Source organism: Lepidochelys kempii, chromosome 1 (assembly GCF_965140265.1).
Source record: "Lepidochelys kempii isolate rLepKem1 chromosome 1, rLepKem1.hap2, whole genome shotgun sequence".
NCBI classification, from domain to species: domain Eukaryota; kingdom Metazoa; phylum Chordata; order Testudines; family Cheloniidae; genus Lepidochelys; species Lepidochelys kempii.
The window spans coordinates 100,580,430-100,602,193 of NC_133256.1; the positions used below are offsets into that span (position 1 = coordinate 100,580,430).

At 41.6% G+C, this 21,764-nt stretch overlaps 1 protein-coding gene across 4 annotated transcripts in view; it reads left to right on the top strand.

Moving 5' to 3' along the window:
* The window catches only part of ITGBL1 (integrin subunit beta like 1), a 250,987-nt gene that overhangs the window by 109,533 nt on the left and 119,690 nt on the right, over positions 1 to 21,764 (top strand). For all 4 annotated transcript variants that reach the window (XM_073349140.1, XM_073349157.1, XM_073349130.1 and 1 more), the window contains exons 4-5: positions 9,398 to 9,544; positions 16,975 to 17,097. In XM_073349140.1, coding sequence (XP_073205241.1) covers positions 9,398 to 9,544; positions 16,975 to 17,097 — 270 coding nt within the window. The remainder of the gene's footprint in view (positions 1 to 9,397; positions 9,545 to 16,974; positions 17,098 to 21,764) is intronic.

The window sequence follows — 21,764 nt, forward strand, 5'->3', positions numbered from 1 at the left end:
GGTTTCCCCACCCCTGGTATAGCGGAAAGAAGGTAATTCAGCTTCCATCCTGTTTAATCCTCAATGCCTCTGTTAATACTGCTAATAGAGTCAACAATTAATGCTATTTATAATGGTGGTTATTTATTGTTGTTGTTATTGCCCATCTGTTAGACACTGGGACTACTGTGTCGCTTGATATATACCACTGAGCTGTTTGAAGATATGAATTTCTAGTCCCTATCACTCTGTGCTGGCTTCAAGTGTCTGAATTCCCCTAATTTTAGGTGTCTTAAAATTAAAGGACTCCATATTTCAGGAACAAACCATCCTGGATTAATAATAATAATTAATAATATTAATTATTTATTGTAATAAAAAGACAGCCTTTTTTAACCAATCAATTTAATAATGTCACTTTCCTTTAGTGTTTTAGCCTGTTAAAATACATTTTGTATAGCTTTAGAGGAGAAAATTAAACTAACTAAATAAAATAAACTAAATAAATAAAACTAAAACATGGCTGAAAAGAAAAGGCAAAAGCTGCATTTCACCTGGCACAGCATAGGCCCACCCTGGAACAGCAAGAGATTGTGAGTCTTAGGCCTGGACTACACTACAGAGTAAGGTCGATGGAAGCCACCTTAAGTTGACCTGTTAATGTATTCGTCTACACTACTGGTCCTTTACGCTGACCCAAGTCACCTCTAATGTTGACTTCTGTATTCCATCTCCGCTAGAGGTGTAGCACTTAATTCGATTTTCATGGGTCGACAGCGAGGTAGTGCAGATGCAGCGTTGTGTAATTTGACTTAATTGGCCTCCCGTTGGTGTCCCACAATGTTCATCTGTGATCACTCTGGAGAATCGTTCTCAATTCTGCTGCACTGCAGCCAGGTATGTAGGAAACAGCACTTCCCCTGCTAAAGCCCCTGGAACTTTTGAATTCCCATTTCCTGTTTGATTAGCATTGGGAGCATGCCAGCACAGCTGATCATGGAGATTCCATGCCCCAAACGTGCTCCAGCCTGGTCTGCACAGGAGGTGGTGGATCTTATTGTTGTGTGGGAAGAAGATTCTATGCAGGCAGAGCTCTGATCCAGCAGAAGAAACGCTGACATCTATGCCAAGATTGCATTGGGTCATGGGGGAGAAGGGCTACACGAGGGACACAGAGCAGTACCATGTGAAAATAGAAGAACTTTGCCAAGTGTACCAGAAGGCAAGGGAGGCAAACAGTCATTCTGGTTCTGACCCCCACAAGTGCCAGTTCTACAAAGATTCTCGGGGGTGACCCTACCAGTACTACCAAAAGCAACGTGGACACCTCTCAGATATGTGAGTCTAGGGACAACAAGGAGGACAATATGGTGGATGAGGAAAAGGAGGAGGAGAATGGGAGGCAGGCAAGCGGTGGATCCGTTCTCCCTGAGAGCCAGGAAATATTTTTAACCTTGGAGCCCTGTGGGTCGCAGGATATCATGGTGGCTGACTGTGATGCCGGGGAAGACACCTCTGGTGAGTATAAAGTTCCAATCAAATTCCAGTTAAACTTTAGCGGGCACACACATTCAGTTTTATTGCAAGTTTACTATGAAGAAAAAGCGAGGTGCAGTAGGTCTCTACTTCCAAGAGGCCACTCCAGCTACTCAGAGGGTGGCCTGTGGAAAAGACTGTTTATGTAGACTGGGATAGCCCAGGAATCCTCCAGGGAGATCTCTAGAAAACTTTAATGGAGGTACTCTGCAATCCTTTGCAGAAGGTTTCTGGGGTGGAGAGCCTTATTTCTTCCACCATGGTAGGACACTTTCCCATGCAATTCCTGGATTCATTCTGCTGGCATCATTGCAGTACACAGCATAGCAGCATAAGGACCAAGTCTATACACAGACCTTGCAACATCTCATTCCTTTCCGCCTCTGTTATCCTCAGGAGACTGATATCATATAGGGCTGCCTAGAGGAAACAGTGGAAGTTTTCATTAAAAGTACTCGTACAACAAACAATAGAGCATGTAGACCCCCCCGCTCCCTCACCACCAAATTCTGGATTGCCAAACCACACTGCCACTAATGTGTCTTTAATGTGCTCAGCATGTAGTTCAGGTGGCTGATACAGGACTGAGGTGGGCTTCCTGTGTTTTTCTCCCACCCTTTTGGAGGCCCCCCATGTGAAATTCCAGAATTTGGGAGCGAAAAACGCTCCCCCCCAATTCTTAAACAACAGCACAGCATTATTGCCTCATATTTGGCTGCTCAAAGAGAGCTACCTATCTATCTACCTCCATGCCTCACCCCAGCAGAAACTATTCCGACATTATGGAGCTCACAGCAGGCAGCTATAACCATGGGGATGTTTTCTTCACTAAGGTCCAACCTTGTTAGTAAACTTCTCCAGTGCCCGTTTAAATGGCCAAAGGCACATTCAACCATCATTCTGCACTTTCTCAGTCTGTAGTTGAACCGTTCCTTACTGCTGTCCAGATGGCTGGAGTACAGCTTCATGAGCCATGGGAGCAAGGGGTAGGCTGGGTCCCCCAGGATTACGATTGGCATCTCAACATCATCAGTGTTCATTTTGCAGTCTGGAAAGAAAGTTCCTGCTTGCAGCTTTCTGGAGTTCCTAAAGACTGGAGTTCCTAAAGATGCGTGGGTCATGCACCTTTTCCGACCATCCCATATTGATGTCGGTGAAAGCTCCCCTGTGACCTACCAGCGCTTGCAACACCATTGAAAAGTATCACTTTCAGTTTATGTACTCTTTGGCAGGGTGGTCTGGTGTCAAGATGGGGATATGCGTTCCCCAGTGCAGTAAGGGAACCCCATCGTGGTAAAACCATCCACTATGTCCTGCACATTTCCCAGACTCACTACCTTTCATAGCAGAAGTTGATTAATGGCCCTGCACACTTGGAGCACAGCAGCTCCCACTGTTGATCTACCTCAGTGATGGGCAACCTGCGGCCTGCAGGCTGCATGCGGCCCGTCAGGGTAATCCGCTGGCAGGCTGCAAGACACTGTTCTTCCAGTGGCCGCGGTTCGCTGTTCCAGGCCAATGGGTTCTCCCTGCAGCCCGCGCTGCTTCCCACAGCTCCCATTGCCTGGGAATGGCGGCCATGTCTGTGGACGGTCAATTTAAACACTGTCTCACAGCCTGCCAGCAGATTACCCTGACGGGATGAATGTAGCCCGCGGGCTGCAGGTTGCCCACCACTGATTTACGTACTGCAAATTGATTCCCCACTGACCAGTAACTGTCATAATAATCAAAAAGTGACATCATAATCAAAAAGGCTGAGAAAGGAGGTGCTGTCGTCATCATGAATAGGTCGGAATATGAACAAGAGGCTGCTAGGCAGCTCTCCAACACCATTTTCTACAAGCCATTACCTTCTGATCCTACTGAGGGTTACCAAAAGAAACTACAGCATTTGCTCAAGAAACTCCCTGAAAAAGCACAAGAACAAATCCGCACAGACACACCCCTAGAACCCCGACCAGGGGCATTCTATCTGCTACCCAAGATCCATAAACCTGGAAATCCTAGATGCCCCATCATCTCAGGCATTGGCACCCTGACAGCAGGATTGTCTGGCTATGTAGACTCCCTCCTCAGGCCCTACGCTACCAGCACTCCTAGCTACCTTCGAGACACCACTGACTTCCTGAAGAAACTACAGTCCATCGGTGATCTTCCTGAAAACACCATCCTGGCCACTATGGATGTAGAAGCCCTCTACACCAACATTCCACACACAGACGGACTACAAGCCATCAGGAACAGTATCCCCGATAATGTCACAGCAAGCCTGGTGGCTGAACTTTGTGACTTTGTCCTCACCCATAACTATTTCGCATTTGGGGACAATGTATACCTTCAAATCAGCGGCACTGCTATGGGTACCCGCATGGCCCCACAGTATGCCAACATTTTTATGGCTGACTTAGAACAACGCTTCCTCAGCTCTTGTCCCTTAATGCCCCTACTCTACTTGTGCTATATTGATGACATCTTCATCATCTGGACCCATGGAAAAGAAGCCCTTGAGGAATTCCACCATGATTTCAACCATCCCACCATCAACCTCAGCCTGGACCAGTCCACACAAGAGATCCACTTCCTGGACACTACGGTGCTAATAAGCGATGGTCACATAAACACCACCCTATACCAGAAACCTACTGACCGCTATTCCTACCTACATGCCTCCAGCTTTCACCCAGACCACACCACACGATCCATCGTCTACAGCCAAGCTCTACGATACAACTGCATTTGCTCCAACCCCTCAGACAGAGACAAACACCTACAAGATCTCTATCAAGCATTCTTACAACTACAGTACCCACCTGCTGAAGTGAAGAAACAGATTGACAGAGCCAGAAGAGTACCCAGAAGTCACCTACTACAGGACAGGCCCAACAAAGAAAATAGCAGAATGCCACTAGCCATCACCTTCAGCCCCCAACTAAAACTTCTCCAACGCATCATCAAGGATCTACAACCTATCCTGAAGGACGACCCATCACTCTCACAAATCTTGGGAGAAAGGCCAGTCCTTGCCTATAGACAGCCCCCCAACCTGAAGCAAATACTCACCAGCAACCACACACCACACAACAGAACCACTAACCCAGGAACCTATCCTTGCAATAAAGCCCATTGCCAACTGTGTCCACATATCTATTCAGGGAACACTATCATAGGGCCTAATCACATCAGCCACACTATCAGAGGCTCATTCACCTGCACATCTATCAATGTGATATATTCCATCATGTGCCAGCAATGCCCCTATGCCATGTACATTGGTCAAACCGGACAGTCTCTACGTAAAAGAATAAATGGACACAAATCAGATGCCAAGAATTATAACATTCATAAACCAGTCGGAGAACACTTCAATCTCTCTGGTCACTCGATTACAGACCTAAAAGTCGCAATATTACAACAAAAAGACTTCAAAAACAGACTCCAACGAGAGACTGCTGAATTGGAATAATTTTCAAACTGGATACAATTAACTTAGGCTTGAATAGAGACTGGGAGTGGATGTGTCATTACACAAAGTAAAACTATTTCCCCATGTTTATTTCCCCCCCCCCCCCCACACACACACACTGTTTCTCAGACGTTCTTGTTAACTGCTGGAAATGGCCCACCTTGATTATCACTACAAAAGGTTTCCCCCCCACACTCTCCTGCTGGTAATAGCTCATCTTAAGTGATCACTCTCCTTACAGTGTGTATGATAACACCTATTTTTCATGTTCTGTGTGTATATAAATGTCCTCACTGTATTTTCCACTGAATGCACCCGATGAAGTGAGCTGTAGCTCATGAAAGCTTATGCTCAAATAAATTGGTTAGTCGCTAAGGTGCCACAAGTACTCCTTTTCTTTTTGCGAATACAACAGCTGCTACTCTGACACCTGTCTGGTGTTACAAGCTTCCATACAGCGATCGCCACTTGCTTCTCCACTGTCAGAGCAGCTCTCATTTTTGTGTTGCTGAACTGCAGGGCAGGGGAAAATTCTGCACAAAGTTCCTGGAAAGTGGCCGTAGGCATTCGAAAGTTGTGCAGCCACTGCTCGTCATCCCATACCTGCAAAATGATGCAGTCCCACCAGTCAGAGCTTGTTTCATGGGACCAGAAATGGCGCTCAACCATGTGCAGCTGCTCTGAGACTGCCAGCAGCGATTGTGAATTGTTTTTTTCAATGGTTTGCAGCAGGGCTGCTTGCAGGACATTGCGCAGCGGCCCCTATCTTGGCTCTGGAAATACTGCAGGAGAAGGTGCGAGGTGTTTGAGATGCTCCCAGCAAGAGTGCACAACTGAGCAGGCTCCATGCTTCTTCAGCTATGGCGTACACGTGGTGGTTTCAAAATAAGGCATGAAAACCACTGGGATGTTTGCCATTGATCTGAGGGAGGGAGGGCAGTGCATCATGGGAGGCCAATGCAATGTTCCCATTCTCCCCTGCGACAATGTTTTGGTCCCACGAAGCGTTGAACAAACTTCCCAAAACACACTGCGGCAAGTTGCACTTTGGGATAGCTACCCATGATGCACTGCTTTGTGCATCAGTGCCGGCACTGCTAGGGAGGACACACTCCACTGACACAACGAGCATGGTGTAGTCACGCACAATCGACTTAATTAATTCGGAGGCTTGAGGTCAAATTACATAAAGTCGACTTTATTTTGTAGTGTAGACATGCCCTCAGTCTCCCTCTCTGGCTGCTGCCAGGCGCATCACCAAATGTCTGACTCCTCTTACTCTGGTCTAGTTCACAGACTGGCGAACTGGCCCATAATAAACAGAAAAAGAGAGAGGCTAACTTAAGGACTTCACACTCAGATTTTTTTCACTTTTAAGAGCCATTATAAAAATATTTTCAAATGTTTGTTTTTCTAAAATTTCTGCATTCATTTCTGTTCTTTGGAAAGTTCCGGGTGAGCTATGTGGATAATGGATCTCCTGTTTGCTAACAATTCTGAAAAAGTAGGAAGAATAATTGCTTTTAGGTCAAACAAAATGGTTTGTTTAGATTTTGACCGTTTTAAAATGCTCATGATTGCTTTTTAATAAAATTTTAAGAAATTGGGAAAAGTCATTTTGAATTGAAAAATTTAAATGATTCATTTTGAACATGTGGCAGCAAAAAGGTTTGGTTTTTTTAATTGTCTTTGTTTTTTTAACTGCACCAATGTGGCAAAACCAACACAAATTAGTTACTGAATCTGAATTTTTTTGCTGGAAAAAAATTACAGACAATTTTGTTTTGCCCACCTCTTATCCTTATTGAACTCAGTGGGAGTTTTGTCATTGACTTCATTGGGGCCAGTATTTCACACCTGGTATGTAACAGCAAAAATTTCAGAACATCTCTGTGCTATATTTGTGGCATCAACATTTAGAGCAGATTCTTCCCCTTGTTTTTAATTTGGTTTGGTGGGGGGTTAGATTTTTCTTTAGTCCAAAAATGGTTTGTTTTTTATCAAAAAGAACCAAAACTATTTTGTGAAAAATTGAGTCTTTTAAAATATCTTTTAAAAGATATTTATGGACATGGTCACTGAATTCTTTCATTTACTGAAAACCCAGTAAACTTTAAAATTTGATAATATTTTCAATACATTTTTGAAAAAGATATAGAAAAAATTAGAAATTTCAAAAAAGAACCACAAAAAATGGGTGAGTTTCAAAGACTGAGAAACTAAAACAACCTGTGAACTGGTGTGGATATTAGAACATCTCCTTTTGAAGTAACATGGAACAATGTTTTCTGAGGTACACTTGGGTCATTCTTGCATATTCTGATTTGCAAATGGATGAACCTGAGGACACTGCAGGTAAACAAACTGTCCCAGCCCGCCAGCAGATTTCCTTGATGGGCCACGTGCCAAAGGTTGCCAATCTCTGTTTTAGACTGTAAACTCTTGGGAATGAGGACTATATTTTTGTGTCCTGTTAGTGCTCAACAAATACAATAAATACAATAAATGAGACATGAATATACAAATACACTGTTCCAGTCTTACCCCTCTTACTCTGGTTTAGATCACAGACTGGCGAACTGGCCCATCATAAACAGAAAAAGAGAGAGGCTAACTTAAGGACTTCACACTCAGATTTTTTCACGTTTAAGTGTGATTATCAAAATATTTTCAATTGTTTGTTTTTCTAAAAGAGACATGCATATACATGTACAGTCACACTCTTAGGTTTTCTCCTTTGTGCACTAATGTATGTTGATTAGTGCCTATCTCTGATGACTGAGAGAGATCAGTGCTGCCAAACCAAGTAAGGGAGAGTATGCAGCAGTTGCCACTGAGTTGCTGTATTTTTTAGTTAAAGGAACAACAGCAAAAAAAAAGTATTTCTCCTTTTTATTGGAGCTTCTTTTCTTTACTAGCAGAGATTGAGCCAGTAAATCAGCAGGGAAGCTGGGATGGAAGAAGCCTTAGCTGCTGTCCAGAGTATTCTTTAAAACGGGGAAGAAAATGGCTTTTAGTTGTTTGTTTTATTTTGTTTTGGTTTAGCTGCACTAGGGCTTATCTTCCTTTACCAGTGCGGGTTATGCCATTAACCATCACTGAAGCAGGAAAATGTTATATAAATATTGCGTCCCCCACTCTCTTTCTTCTGGCATTCACATTTTTCATGTGCAAACAGAGATCATATGAACAAGTCATGAGACAAGTCTTTAGCAAAGTTTTTTTATTTATTTACTTGATTTATTTTTTTAGAAAGAACTGAATAATGATCTTCTTTAACATGTCCTTTAATTATTGAGCAGTGTCTCTGGACCACCGGAGACAGCAAATACAAAATGTATTTAATTAGCAAACAAACTGGTTTTACATCATGAAAGCAATTTATTTACAATAGCTTATTTAAATTCCACTATATCAGCAGAAGGTGTGTTGTACTTTAATGTTGTTTCTGACCGCAGACAAACTGGCATATTTAAAATCAACTGTGGTAAGATTTTATTGATGAGAAATTAAGTGACCCATTTAGAATGCTCACCTGCCAATTAGATAGATGCCCTTTGTGTACAACTGTTTGAAGCCATATGTTGTTCTTGATAGAATGGTTTACGAAAGATCATACATAGTCTAAAAGTGTAAAGAGGAAACTCGAAATTAACTGACTGTAATTTATGCTTAATGATTAATTTGGAATACAATGATTCAACTACATCATAAATGAACAGTGCAGTCAGTGATATAGTCAGAAATCTTTTAAGACATTTAAAGGATTTGTAAAAACCTATTGGACCTTGTGTAAAGAGAAAGTAGTCGAAATGACACACTTTGCTCATGGTTCATATGGATATTTTTGCCCTGAGAGACATTGCAAAAGACATGTAGTGTAAAGATCTCCGCTGATATACACCATGCCATCTATTGATGGAAGAAGCAGTTGGATTGGTCCTTGAAGCTCTTGCAGTGCTAATCTACCAAGCAATGATATTCATGCTACTCATGAATATGCATCCCATTGTCTTTAAACATTATCACAAGCTCTCGCTATCATTTTATTGAGATAATAATGGTTAGCAATTAAAATACTAAAAAAAAAAGATTTTCAAGCTATAAATATTGTTTATGTACTAGTAGACTAATTCTGTAATCCCTTTTAAAAATAGCCATTCAGGACTATCAAAATAATGTACTCTGAAACTAAAGTTACATACATTTAAAATCTCTCTTCAAAATTAATTTAAACTTTTTCTAGCTTTTAGAAAGAAGTCATGTTTATAATTGTGCAAAAGTGTCTTAAAGAGAATCTGTTAAGGATGTCCACTTTAAACTTTTTTGATGCAACTGTAGCTTTTTAAAAAAGGATATTAGAAAAGATGAGTTTGAATGATAACTGATTTTGACACTGTTTCCTTAAATTCCTAGGCCATGGAAAGTGTGACTGTGGGAAATGCAAATGTGATGAAGGCTGGTATGGTGATGCTTGTCAGTACCCAACTACTTGCAACCTTTCACGGAAGAAGAGCAATGAAATGTGTAAGAATTCTCAAGATATTATCTGTTCTAATGCAGGTAAGAGATTTTCCTTAATGGTTAAAATTCTTCCTGCGTTACCTTGTATATCACGATGACATGTGACATGGTTTAATTAAAACTTCACAGAATATGGTTTTAAAGATTGATTAGTATACTTAAAAAGACATGCTAAACTTCTGTGAAATTCTATTCGTCAGCATATGTGTGTGTAATGGGAGTCAGATAATACAATGTAAATAAGTCAGCAGGCTGAGTCTTTCCTTTGAAATTGACATGGACTCCAGCTGTTCTGAATGACTTCTTCATCCAGAAAAATCAATGGAAAAAATGTAACCTAAACTGTAGTATGCAGATTGCTAGACACGATATGCAACGCTCGTTTAAACTTTTTAGCAGGATTTATGTGAAAATATTTTTATGACTTTTAAATTACCTGTAAAGTGTACTCAAAATGCTTTCTTTAGAATTCTGGCTCATCCATAGCTATATGAAACTGATGAAGACTCCAGCTGTGCCAGATGTTTTACTCATCAAAAGGATGTGATAACAACATTAACACTGAGAGAGGGCTTAGATTTTTTTGTTTTGGTCGGATGCAAAGGAGGCATTTACAGACATCCTTTCTGGAAATTTATACAGAAGCTTTGACATTGATTATTAAATCTTACTATCCCAAAACATTTGCCAGCCAAAACCCTGGTACGAGCTGTTGTAACTCTTTTTATCCTTTGTTTAAGTTTTATGATTCGTGCTAACCTCAGTGGGAATTACCAAGTAAATAAACAGGGGAAGATACAACTGTCTTGAAGGTCCAGCTGCACAGCCTTAAAATTTTGGTGGACATTTGCAGGCAATCTGAACTGAAATCAGATTCTGCTGATTAACATTCACAAATCTCTATGTGAATCTGGCAGTGGGAGGAGTTACCAAGTTCACACTTTTGCCCAACATTGCCAGTATTTTAATTTACATTGAAGCCCATACACGTATGTAGCTTTATACTTACAGGATAGGTTTCAGAGGAACAGCCGTGTTAGTCTGTATTCGCAAAAAGAAAAGGAGTACTTGTGGCACCTTAGAGACTAACCAATTTATTTGAGCATGAGCTTTCGTGAGCTACAGCTCACTTCATCAGATGTTTACCGTGGAAACTGCAGCAGACTTTATATACACACAGAAATCATGAAACCATCATGAAATCATGAAAGGTATTGTTTCATGATTTCTGTGTGTATATAAAGTCTGCTGCAGTTTCCACGGTAAACATCTGATGAAGTGAGCTGTAGCTCACGAAAGCTCATGCTCAAATAAATTGGTTAGTCTCTAAGGTGCCACAAGTACTCCTTTTCTACTTACAGGATAGTTCTCTTACTCATTGTGTCATCTTGGCACTAAACTAATGACTAATGACTAAGCACTGTCATTCCTTTGCTGGAGATAACGTAGACTGCAAAAAGAACAGGAGTACTTGTGGCATCTTAGAGACTAACAAATTTATTAGAGCATAAGCTTTCGTGGGCTACAGCCCACTTCATCGGATGCATAGAATGGAACATATATTAAGAAGATATATATATATATTATATATATACAGATAAATTGGAAGTTGCCATACAAACTGTGAGAGGCTAATTAGTTTAGATGAGCTATTATCAGCAGGAGAAAAAGACTTTTGTAGTGATAATCAAGATGGCCCATTTAGACAGTTGACAAGAAGGTGTGAGGATACTTAACTTAGGGAAATAGATTCAGTACCTGTAATGACCCAGCCACTCCCAGTCTCTATTCAAACCCAAGTTTATGGTATCTTGTTTGCATATTAATTCAAGCCCAGCAGTTTCTCATTGGAGTCTGTTTTTGAAGATTTTCTGTTGCAAAATTGCCACCCTTAAATCTTTTACTGAGTGGCCAGAGAGGTTGAAGTGTTCTCCAACCGGTTTTTGAATGTTATGATTCCTGATGTCAGATTTGTGTCCATTTATTCTTTTGCATCGAGACTGTCCGGTTTGGCCAATGTACATGGCAGAGGGGCATTGCTGACACATGATGGCATATATCACATTGGTAGATGTGCAGGTGAACGAGCCCCTGATGGCGTGGCTGATGTGATTAAGTCCTATGATGGTGTCACTTGAATAAATATGTGGACAGGGTTGGCAACGGGCTTTGTTGCAAGGATATGTTCCTGGATTAGTGTTTTTGTTGTGTGGTGTGTGGTTGCTGGAGACTGCAAAAAAAAAAAAATAGACCACAAAAGTACCAGGAATTATCTGAGTTGAATTTAATCCATTTTTGATATGATACTTGTTACTTGACTATAGGCAGGAGAGGAATTAAGGCAGGGCTGGTTGGTGAAGACTCAATCAGCTGCTTTAGGTTAAGACTGAGAGCTCAACTATAAAAAGGGAGGCAGTTTGTGTGGAGGCAAAGTTCTCATTAAAGACTAGGTTTTCTTGTAACCAGAGCTGGACTCTCTTTCCTTGTGCTTTTCTGTTTATACAAAAAACTTTAGTTTCCTCCACCTCCTTCAAGTGGTGCACCTTAAAACATGACAGTAAAACCCTGATTTGTGGAATTCTCTTTGGGAAAGATATCTGGTTACTGGACTTAGGTTTGTTCTATAGAGTCAGTTTATATTTTGTCATGTTTTGGTATTCTCTTCAATGCAGTAGTGAAACACTCTCTGACAGCTTGTCAGATATTGAACTACTGATGGGCAAAGGGAAGTGTTGAACAATAGAGGGTCATTATCAAGTCTTACACCAGAAATGAGCCATGATCTAATGTGTCACAGAGAGAGAGAGAGAGAAAGAGAGAGAGAGAGAGAGAGAAACTACATAAACAAAGTAACTGAGTTACCACTTTGGACAAGAGAAGGACCACATCTTGGCTATAAAGCTACATCCACACAGCTCCCTCTATGCTAAACATCATATAGACCCAGATTAGGGAACTGGAACACATGAGTTATGAGGAGAGGCTGAGGGAACTGGGGATGTTTAGTCTACGGAAGAGAAGAATGAGGGGGGGATTTGATAGCTGCTTTCAACTACCTGAAAGGGGGTTCCAAAGAGGATGGCTCTAGACTGTTCTCAGTGGTAGCAGATGACAGAACAAGGAGTAATAGTCTCAAGTTGCAGTGGGGGAGGTTTAGGTTGGATATTAGGAAAAAACTTTTTCACTAGGAGGGTGGTGAAACACTGGAATGGGTTACCTAGAGAGGTGGTGGAATCTCCTTCCTTAGATATTTTTAAGGTCAGGCTTGGCAAAGCCCTGGCTGGGATGATTTAGTTGGGGATCGGTCCTGCTTTGAGCAGGGGGTTGGACTAGATGACCTCCTGAGGTCCCTTCCAACCCTGATATTCTATGATTCTATGATTCTATGATTACCAGAGGTGGCTCGAGCAATTGTGGAAACATAAAACATACACGCGTGTTTAAATTAGACACACAAATAACTCACGTATATGTGTAAATGTTAAGCAGAGCATTCTTCTGTGAGGTGTTCCAAGATCTGCACTGCCTACCTGTTTCTTTCTGGGTGGAGTTTAAAATACTGTTTTTGATAAAGATCTAAATGAGGGTCTGGCTCTCACCATAAGACTGTGATCAGCGGAAATGCATGAGCTGGAGCCCCTGCAGGGTAAAAGAGAGGATGCTGCTAGTAACATTTTCTCCATGAGGGCCTCTTTCCTTTTGAATTCACTCTCCCGCATCTCTTGGCTGGAGATGGCCTGAGTCTGTTCATTTCTGGGATTCACTGAAAAGCCCAACTAGTTGAGCAGCCATTTGAGGTGGCTGAGATTGGAATGGTTTGGAATAGGTTGTGGGATTTGAAGCAGGAATGTTTTTGTTTTGTAACGTCTTTTGTTTACCGGCGACGATTGGTGTTGTGTGGGTTTGGCCACTGGGCTGCTACTATCATTTTGTTTAGTTAAGGACTATGTTTTTAAATTATTGTCAGATTGCCTAGCACCTGGAACGGGTATCTGATATATGTGTGACACTGAAGTAACAAGTAAATCATCATGTATTTATTGCAAGTACTTGCCCAGTTAGGCACCAGGTCTTTCAAACAGGGAGTTGGCCTTCATTGCTTTATTCTTAGATTCTAGGGTTCAGATCTGAAGCAGAAAGAAATATATATATATATTTTCAAAAACACAAGCCTAGCATGATGATAGGAGCCCAACTGCCCAATGTATTTTCTATTAATGCATGCACACAATTGTACATAAAGCTGGTTGAATAACTTTTAATGAATTCATTTTCTATCCTTTTCTGTTTGTGAATCATCTACTGAGAAATTGGAGTTTTCTTGAAGTTTTTCATTACCTAACAATGCTTGCTAAGTAACTTCAGCAAATAATTTTAGATCTGTAGTTTATTTGTAATCAAGTTCTTGTCATTGTTTTTAAATTTAAGTTGTTTAGCTTGGACATGTAGGTTGCATGGCAGGTTTCTATTCCCGATCTGAATGAGTGTGACAGTCAGTCTAGTTTCCATTGTAAATACAAATCTGAATTTAAAAATTGATATCTGCAATAGTATTAGGTATTATTAGCTTACATGTGCTGCTTTGGATACCAGGTTTTTATTCCAGTAATCTCATCTACTGAATTTTTGTGGAAAGCAACTACACAAGAGGCATGAACACAGCTGAAGCGAACTCCTAGATGACTTAGGAATGCAAATTGCTGATTTTCTTATGTTCATTCTGGTAGTGCCTAGGGCAGTGGTTCCCAAACTTGTTCCGCCGCTTGTGCAGGGAAAGCCCCTGGCGGGCCGGGCTGGTTTGTTTACCTACTGCGTCCGTAGGTTCGGCCGTTTGCGGCTCCCAGTGGCCGCGGTTTGCTGCTCCAGGCCAATGGGAGCTGCTGGAAGCGGCGCGGGCCGAGGGACGTACTGGCCGCCACTTTCAGCAGCTCCCATTGGCCTGAAGCAGCGAACCGCGGCCACTGGGAGCTGCGATCGGCCGAACCTGGGGACGCAGCCGGTAAACAAACCGGCCCAGCCCGCCAGGGGCTTTCCCTGCACAAGTGGCAGAACAAGTTTGGGAACCGCTGGCTTAGGGGCTAACCAAGAACAGGGTCCTACCGGGACAGGGAACGTACAAACATAGAATAAGATAAAGTCACTGTCCAAAAAAGCTTATAGTCTAAATACACAAATATGATTATTATTTTTATTATCATAGCACTTAGGAGCCTAGTCATAAACTAGGGTCCCATTATGCTAGGAATTGTACAAACACAGAACAAAAAGACAGTGTCTGCCCCAGCGAGCTTACAATTTAAGACAAGAGACAACAGATGGATGTATACAGACAGATAGGGGAGTACAAGGAGGCAATAAGACAGTATTGTCCAGCATGATGAGCTGTGGTCTCAATGCACCAGGAGGGAAAAGGCAAAGGATATAACATATGAGCAGAGTCCTCAGCATGATGATCAGCAGATGTTATGTTAGTTCCACAGGTTTTTGTTTTGTTTTGTTATTTAAGCCCTTTCAGACAATTTTTGCACTATTTGTCAAGCTGTATTGCTGTGTCAGCTTACAAATAACATGCATGTTAATAAATCTGTTCACTTTCAATGGAACTATGTCCTACTTTATGAGATCCATCACAAACAGGGGAAATGTGTCTCTAGAAGTCTATGCTGTATGGAGGAAGACATAGTCTGGGTATATGAAGATATTATCATGGATGTAACCAGCAGTCCTTCAAATGCATTAACTAATCCAGAGTTTGAAGGTCCCCAGTCAATATCTGAAGGGGAAAAATGAGCCCTTTGTATACAGGTTGCAATGAAATAGTGAAAAATAGTGTTGGGCATTTGACCAGTTCAGAAATAATTGGCCAGCTGACCAGTCATATATAGGTCAAATGTTGTCAGAAAATGCAAAAAACAGTAAAATATTTTGAAGCACTAATTTATTAGAACAATAACATCAGTTAAAAAAAGACTTTATGGTCTCCACTATGCTTAGGCTTAGATACTTATGCCTAATTACAAAAACTAAGTTGCTTAAGTAAGTTATTTTAACTCAGAAAAATGCAAAACAATGAAATTAAGATCTAAAAAAATGAAAGAATGGCACCATGATGCCATCAAAAGATAGATTGCCATCTACATCAGGGTATTCTTGCTGCAATATTTTACAATATTTGACCATGACCAAATAATAGGCAATCAATTGACTGGTCATTTGACATTATTTGAACTGTCAATTGACCGGTTTGCCAAGCCTAGTGAAAACTACATTAATGGGTCAAGGAACCTTCCCTCGTAACCAAGGAATGTCGCAGAAAAGTTTAAGATCAGTGAGTGAGGGATCAATCCTTCAGTCTTATATCACATATCCCTGGAATGTACATCCTTGCAGAAAAAGCTCACAGTTCTATTAGACATTTCTAATTACATATTGGTAAAGTACTTACTGTTTGTTTCACATTTTCACTGCAATTAGCTAGTCAGTTGGCAAATTCAAGGTATTGCTGTGATAATTACTATCTAAAGTTGAGTCCTCTTCCCTGACATCTGAGCATGAGTTCTTACTGCAGGTGGTGCTCCCCCAAAATTAGTTCAGACTGATTTCTTGGGGTTTTCTCCATCTCACTACACTGGGACCACATTCTCTAAATTATGATTATGTAGGAGATTCATAGATACTAAGGTCAGAAGGGACCATTATGATCATCTAGTCCGACCTCCTGCACAACGCAGGCCACAGAATCTCACCCACCCACTTCTGCGAAAAACCTCTTACCTATGTCTGAGCTATTGAAGTCCTCAAATCATGGTTTAAAGACTTGAAGGAGCAGAGAATCCTCCAGCAAGCGACCCATGCCCCATGTTACAGAGGAAGGTGAAAAACCTCCAGGGCCTCTTCCAATCTGCCCTGGAGGAAAATTCCTTCCTGACCCCAAATATGGTGATCAGCTAAACTCTGAGCATATGGGCAATTAGGATGTTGTGGGACTCTCTAAATATACTGAGGGAATTCTTCCAATATTATTTCTAGGATCTCAATTATCATGTCATGCTTGTCTGTTGCCATATGGCCACTGAGCTGGACAAAGTCAGGTTCCATGAGAAACTGGCAGTATAGAATTCAGCGTTCTTCCTTCATGAGAGAAAGAGAATGTCTTCCACTGTTGCATTCATGTTGGTGGATTTCATGATATCTTTGGGGTAGCTGTTGACAGACAACCCTGGAGGTGAATTTTACAGGGCTCTAGAGAAGTATGATACTTCTTGTTATGGTTCTTTATTCTTTGTAGAGTTAGACCAAAAAACATCTATTTACACTTCAGATGGTCTCCCCTGACCCCCGGGTTATCTTAAGTTTTGAGTGAGCTCAGCAATAAGGTATATAAAACCACTGTTGGATTAATTAAAACAGCAACAAATACTCTTTCTATGAACTATAATCACGAGAGTGGTTTTTTTTAATGTTTACAGGCATATGTCAATGTGGCAGATGCAAGTGTGAGAATTCGGACGGGAATGGACTGATCTATGGTAAATTTTGTGAGTGTGATGACCGAGAATGCATAGATGATGAAACAGGAGAGATCTGCACAGGTAAGTGCATTATAAATAAGTACAATAAGAAGATCAGTCAAAGCTGGTTGAGACATGCAATAGAGTAATACAGTATTTCAGATTTTTACTTATTGTAATTATAAAATGACTTTATTGCATGCATGTATTGAGAGACAAAGAGATAAATAGCATGAATACCACTGTGAATGGTGAGTAAAAATTTCAAATGAGCAAGTGGCCTGAACAATAAGCTGTGGAACGTAGCAGCCCTGAGCCACTGTCTCCTTTTGTGAAGAGAAGCAGGAGCCATGGTGCATAGCACCACAAAGCTGCTAATTTTCTAACAAGTGAGGTACATGGAAGTGGATCTGTACGAGGGAAAGAGGGAGACACTGAGCTGATACACTAAAAATAGAGAAGTACAGTATTGAGACAAGTGGGATTAGAAATGAGTAACACACACCCACATACACAATCCCGATTCATCCCCATAATACTGCAATTTTACGTTGGTGAGTGTGTGTAAAATATGTATTACTATCTGTATTTAATCATGTGTGTATAAAGACCAAAATAATTTCTATTTGTTTAACTCTCCATGCTGCTCTTGGGAGAGAAAAGAACTTTAGCTGTACAGAATAAGTTGTTTTTTAAAATGATAGTAATATGACCCTCTAAAGAAACCATATCCTGGGAATGCTGGCCAAATTTATCAAATAATTGATCAAAGTAAAAGCTGGGGAGGGATATATGTCAGTGATTCAATATATATTTTATTTTACCAAGTGTGAAGAGAAAATGCCACACTTTATTACATTTGATAACATTTGACATTTTACAAAACCCCATTAAACTCTCCTGTTGCATTTTTCTGTGTATCCTTTCTCATCAGTGCAGTGTCTCATGATAAAGCTTTTTCCTATTCCCTACCCTTGTTTCATTCAGTGATGCCATAATCCAACTGGGGACTAGATTTATCTCTGTAAAACTCCAATTTTATGTTGATGTGCCTGTTGAATACTAGAAAAGATAGGATGCTACACTTAGTAGCAAGATATCCCTGTAGTTGTTGCAGTCACCCTTTTCACCTTTATTTTTATACAAAGTGGTGACGTTTGCATCACAAATCTCTTGTGGTACCTGACTCTCTTTCTAGCATTTAAGTAGCAGCTGATGACGATATAGTAATAGGCTGTCTTTCCTGCACTTGAGGATTTCCTCTGGGATGCCGTCTTTTCCAGGAGCCTTGTCACTGGATAGCAAATCAATGGCCTTGCTTAGCTCTTCTACAGTGGGCTCCAGATCTAGCTCTGGCATGACCTGTAGAATTGGCATTTGGTCCAGTGATTCACTGGTGATGTTTCTTTTTTGTGTGTATAGCTCTGAACAGTGTTCAACCCAATGGGACAACTGCTTGCTTTTAGCTGTAATGATTTCACCACTGTGCGATTTGAGAGGGGCAACTTTGTTGACAGTGGTATCTAGAGCTTTCTTCAGGCCATCATACATGACTTTGAGATTTCCTGTATCTGAGGCTGTCTGTGTATCTCTTCACAGAGCTTGATCCAGTAATGATTTGCACAGCATCTGCTTGCTCACTGCATCTTGGTTTTTGTATGTTGACGTCTCACTTTTTGGTGCTCTCTGTTGGCTTCTTCTTGTGTTCCAGATAGACTGTGTTCTTAATATTGATGTGAGGTAATAGTTCCACTTCATTTTCTTCAAACCAGTCCTTTTTTGATTGTCTCTTTCACCAAATGTAGCGAAAGCTGTTTCATGGATTGTTGTTCTTAAATCCTCCCAAAATTCCTCTGCCTTCTCTGGTAATGACTTCCCATGCATGCTAAGTTCAAAAGCCTGCACAAACTCCTGGCATTTCCTCTGTTTTTTTGGTATTAACAGCATTGATTTTGGGCTTGCTCCTAGGTTTTGCTCTATATAGTTTCTTGGCTGTAATCTTGACTTTGCTAATAATCAAGAAGTGTTCAGTGTCACAATCAGCGCTGTGAACGTGCAAGTGTTCTGTACTAAGTACTAGGTCTTTCCTCCTGACGATAACAAGGTCTAATTGGTGCCAGTGGCGTGATTGTGGATGTTGCCAGGACACTTTGTGGTGATCTTTTCCTGTAAAATATGAATTGGTAATGCACATTTGGTTTTGGGTGCAGAATTCAAGAAGTCATTGGCCGTTCTCATTCATCTTGCCAATGCCAAAATGTCCTAGGCAATCTGGCTATGAGTTGTTGTCTGCACCAACTCTTGCATTAAAGTCACCAAGAAAGAAAAGTTGCTCAGTTGATGGTATTCTTCTGATGACTTGATGCAAAGAGTTGTAAAATGTATCCTTCTCCTCAGGGCTAGATTTGAGTGTTGGTGCATAGGCACTAATGATGCTCACAGAGCCGATGGTTGTCTGAAGTCTAAGTGAAATGATACGCTCTGACTTATCAATTGGAGTTTCTAGGAGCTTTACTCACTTGTTTCTCAAAGCCAAACTGACACCGTGCAGAGGATTTTCTTTGCTGGTTTTACCTTGACAAAAGAAGGTGTAATTGGCCTCTTGGACAGAACCAGCATCTGCAAGTCTTGTTTCCTGGAGTGCTGCAATGTCAACATTGAGTTTGTTCAGCTCACAGTCTACCAAAGCTGACTTCCTTATGCTGCTTGTGAATTGTAGGTTGTCATTGTCTGTCAATTTTGGACACATGGTACTGACATTCCAGCTGCCAAGCCAGAAAGTTCTTGGTTTCTTATTTTTGTCAGGTGCAAGGTTTCTATCTGCCATTCAACTTTTGGTCTAGCCTCACACACCCCATGGGGAAGGCAGACTGTCGTGGGTCAGCATGTAACTGTCCGTGGGCAGCCCAGCTTTGTGGTGGGTGGTGGCTGACTAATGGAATGGAGTGATTGCTCCCACCATTGTCACTTCTGCTCCAAGATGCATGTTGTCCCAAAGATACAGCATCCTCTTCAGGACACAGCCCTCCGGCTATGTCACACTCTGTTCTCTCCCCTTTCCGGGGAAATGGCAGTCCACTGTTCAGCCACTTCCTCGATGGTGAGTGGCGGGGGGGGACCCAGGCCCACCCACTACTCTGGGTCCCGGCCCAGGAACCGTGTAGATGTCAGCCACATGCTGCATCCCCTACAACCCCACAGTCTACTTCCCTGGACCACTTCCCCGCAGCCCCAGCACCTTCTCCATCCTTGTCTCAGGGCCCTAGCATGTCAGCAATCAGCCAGGAGCTCACTCTCACTCCCCTGATCCTGCCCAGCACTGCTCTGTCCAAGATGCTAGCTGCCCTCTGCCTGCAAGTCCTCCTCCCTCCCTGAGCTCCAGGGAGTGACTGTCCTGCTCTGCCCTGCAGCTCTTCTTATATGGGCCTGCCTGGCCCTGATTGGCTGCTCCTCATAGCCCTCTCCAATTGGCTTTCTCCCTAGGGTCCTCTCCCATTGGCTGTCTGTTGTACAGCCTCCCTAGGGTTCTATTAACCCTTTATGGACTAGTGTGGGGCAGAGGCCCCATCACAGGGGCATTAGCCATAGGGATTTCATATTCAGTTTCAACAAAGATACGGCCTGATTTTTAACATGGACCATATGATAGCTAACTAAATTCTGATCCTGCAATTTGTTGTTGTGTCCTCATAGAACAGCATTGTCTTCAGTCAGAAACCATAGATCCACTCCAAGATAATTGTAGATTAAATTATGTAGTTCATACTAGTTCTGGGTATCTATGAGTATGAGGGAGAAAAGAAGAGGTCAAAGGTGGTTGTTATCCTTCGTGGCCAAACATGATGCTGACAATGGTTTTACGTCTTGTGAGCATAGTTGTGGCTAAAAAGCCCACAACTATGAAAAAGAGTCTTTCCAAATAAAATGCTTAGGTAGTTTGATGCCAAGGAAGGGATTACAAATTATGCCTGCCAAGACTGCTGCTGTTTATGTCTCAGCCTCTGTGCCTCAACAGCCATAAGACAGTTAATAAAACTTTGCCCTGTCATCAGGACACACGCGTGACTTGTTTTCAATGGTGATGGTTTGTGTTGCGCCATCCACACTCGCTCGCCTATTCATCTGTGCTGTAGTGGCACACAGTCACAAGATGATTGGCAGGGGTGCAGTCTGTAGCCAATGATGTGGAATCGTTCCATGAGCCCTCTTTAGTCAAAGATAGAGATGGTCAAAAAATGTATAACAATTTAGTTCACAAATTTAGCTTCCTTTCTACCAGTGTGAAGAGTCTGCAAAAAATTGCCTAGTTCTCAAATGTATTTAGTTTTAGAAATTATTCACAGATTTGTTCGGAAATAATTCTTGATTGCTTTCATGAACAATTCATTGTGAATATTTGAAATGCAAAATTTGCTCTGGCTTGGTTAGTTACATAAGTCACACAGAACTGTTTCTTTTCCCTTATTGGTTGACAGCTGTGGAAATGTCATGTTTGACTGTAAAATTTACATTTCACAATTCAAAATGTGCACTGTTGATAGTAAATGAACATGAGATATTTGAGGACAGCAGCTGATCCAGTTCTTGCAGAGACTTCTGGGGCTGTTGAGTCTGACACTCAGGGTAAAGTGAGAAAGGACTTGATCCTGCAAGGTCCTGGCTCTGCTCACCAAAGCACTTAACTAAGTACTTAACTTTAAGTCCATGAAGAGTCCCACATGCTTAATGTTAACCACTTGGGTAGTCCC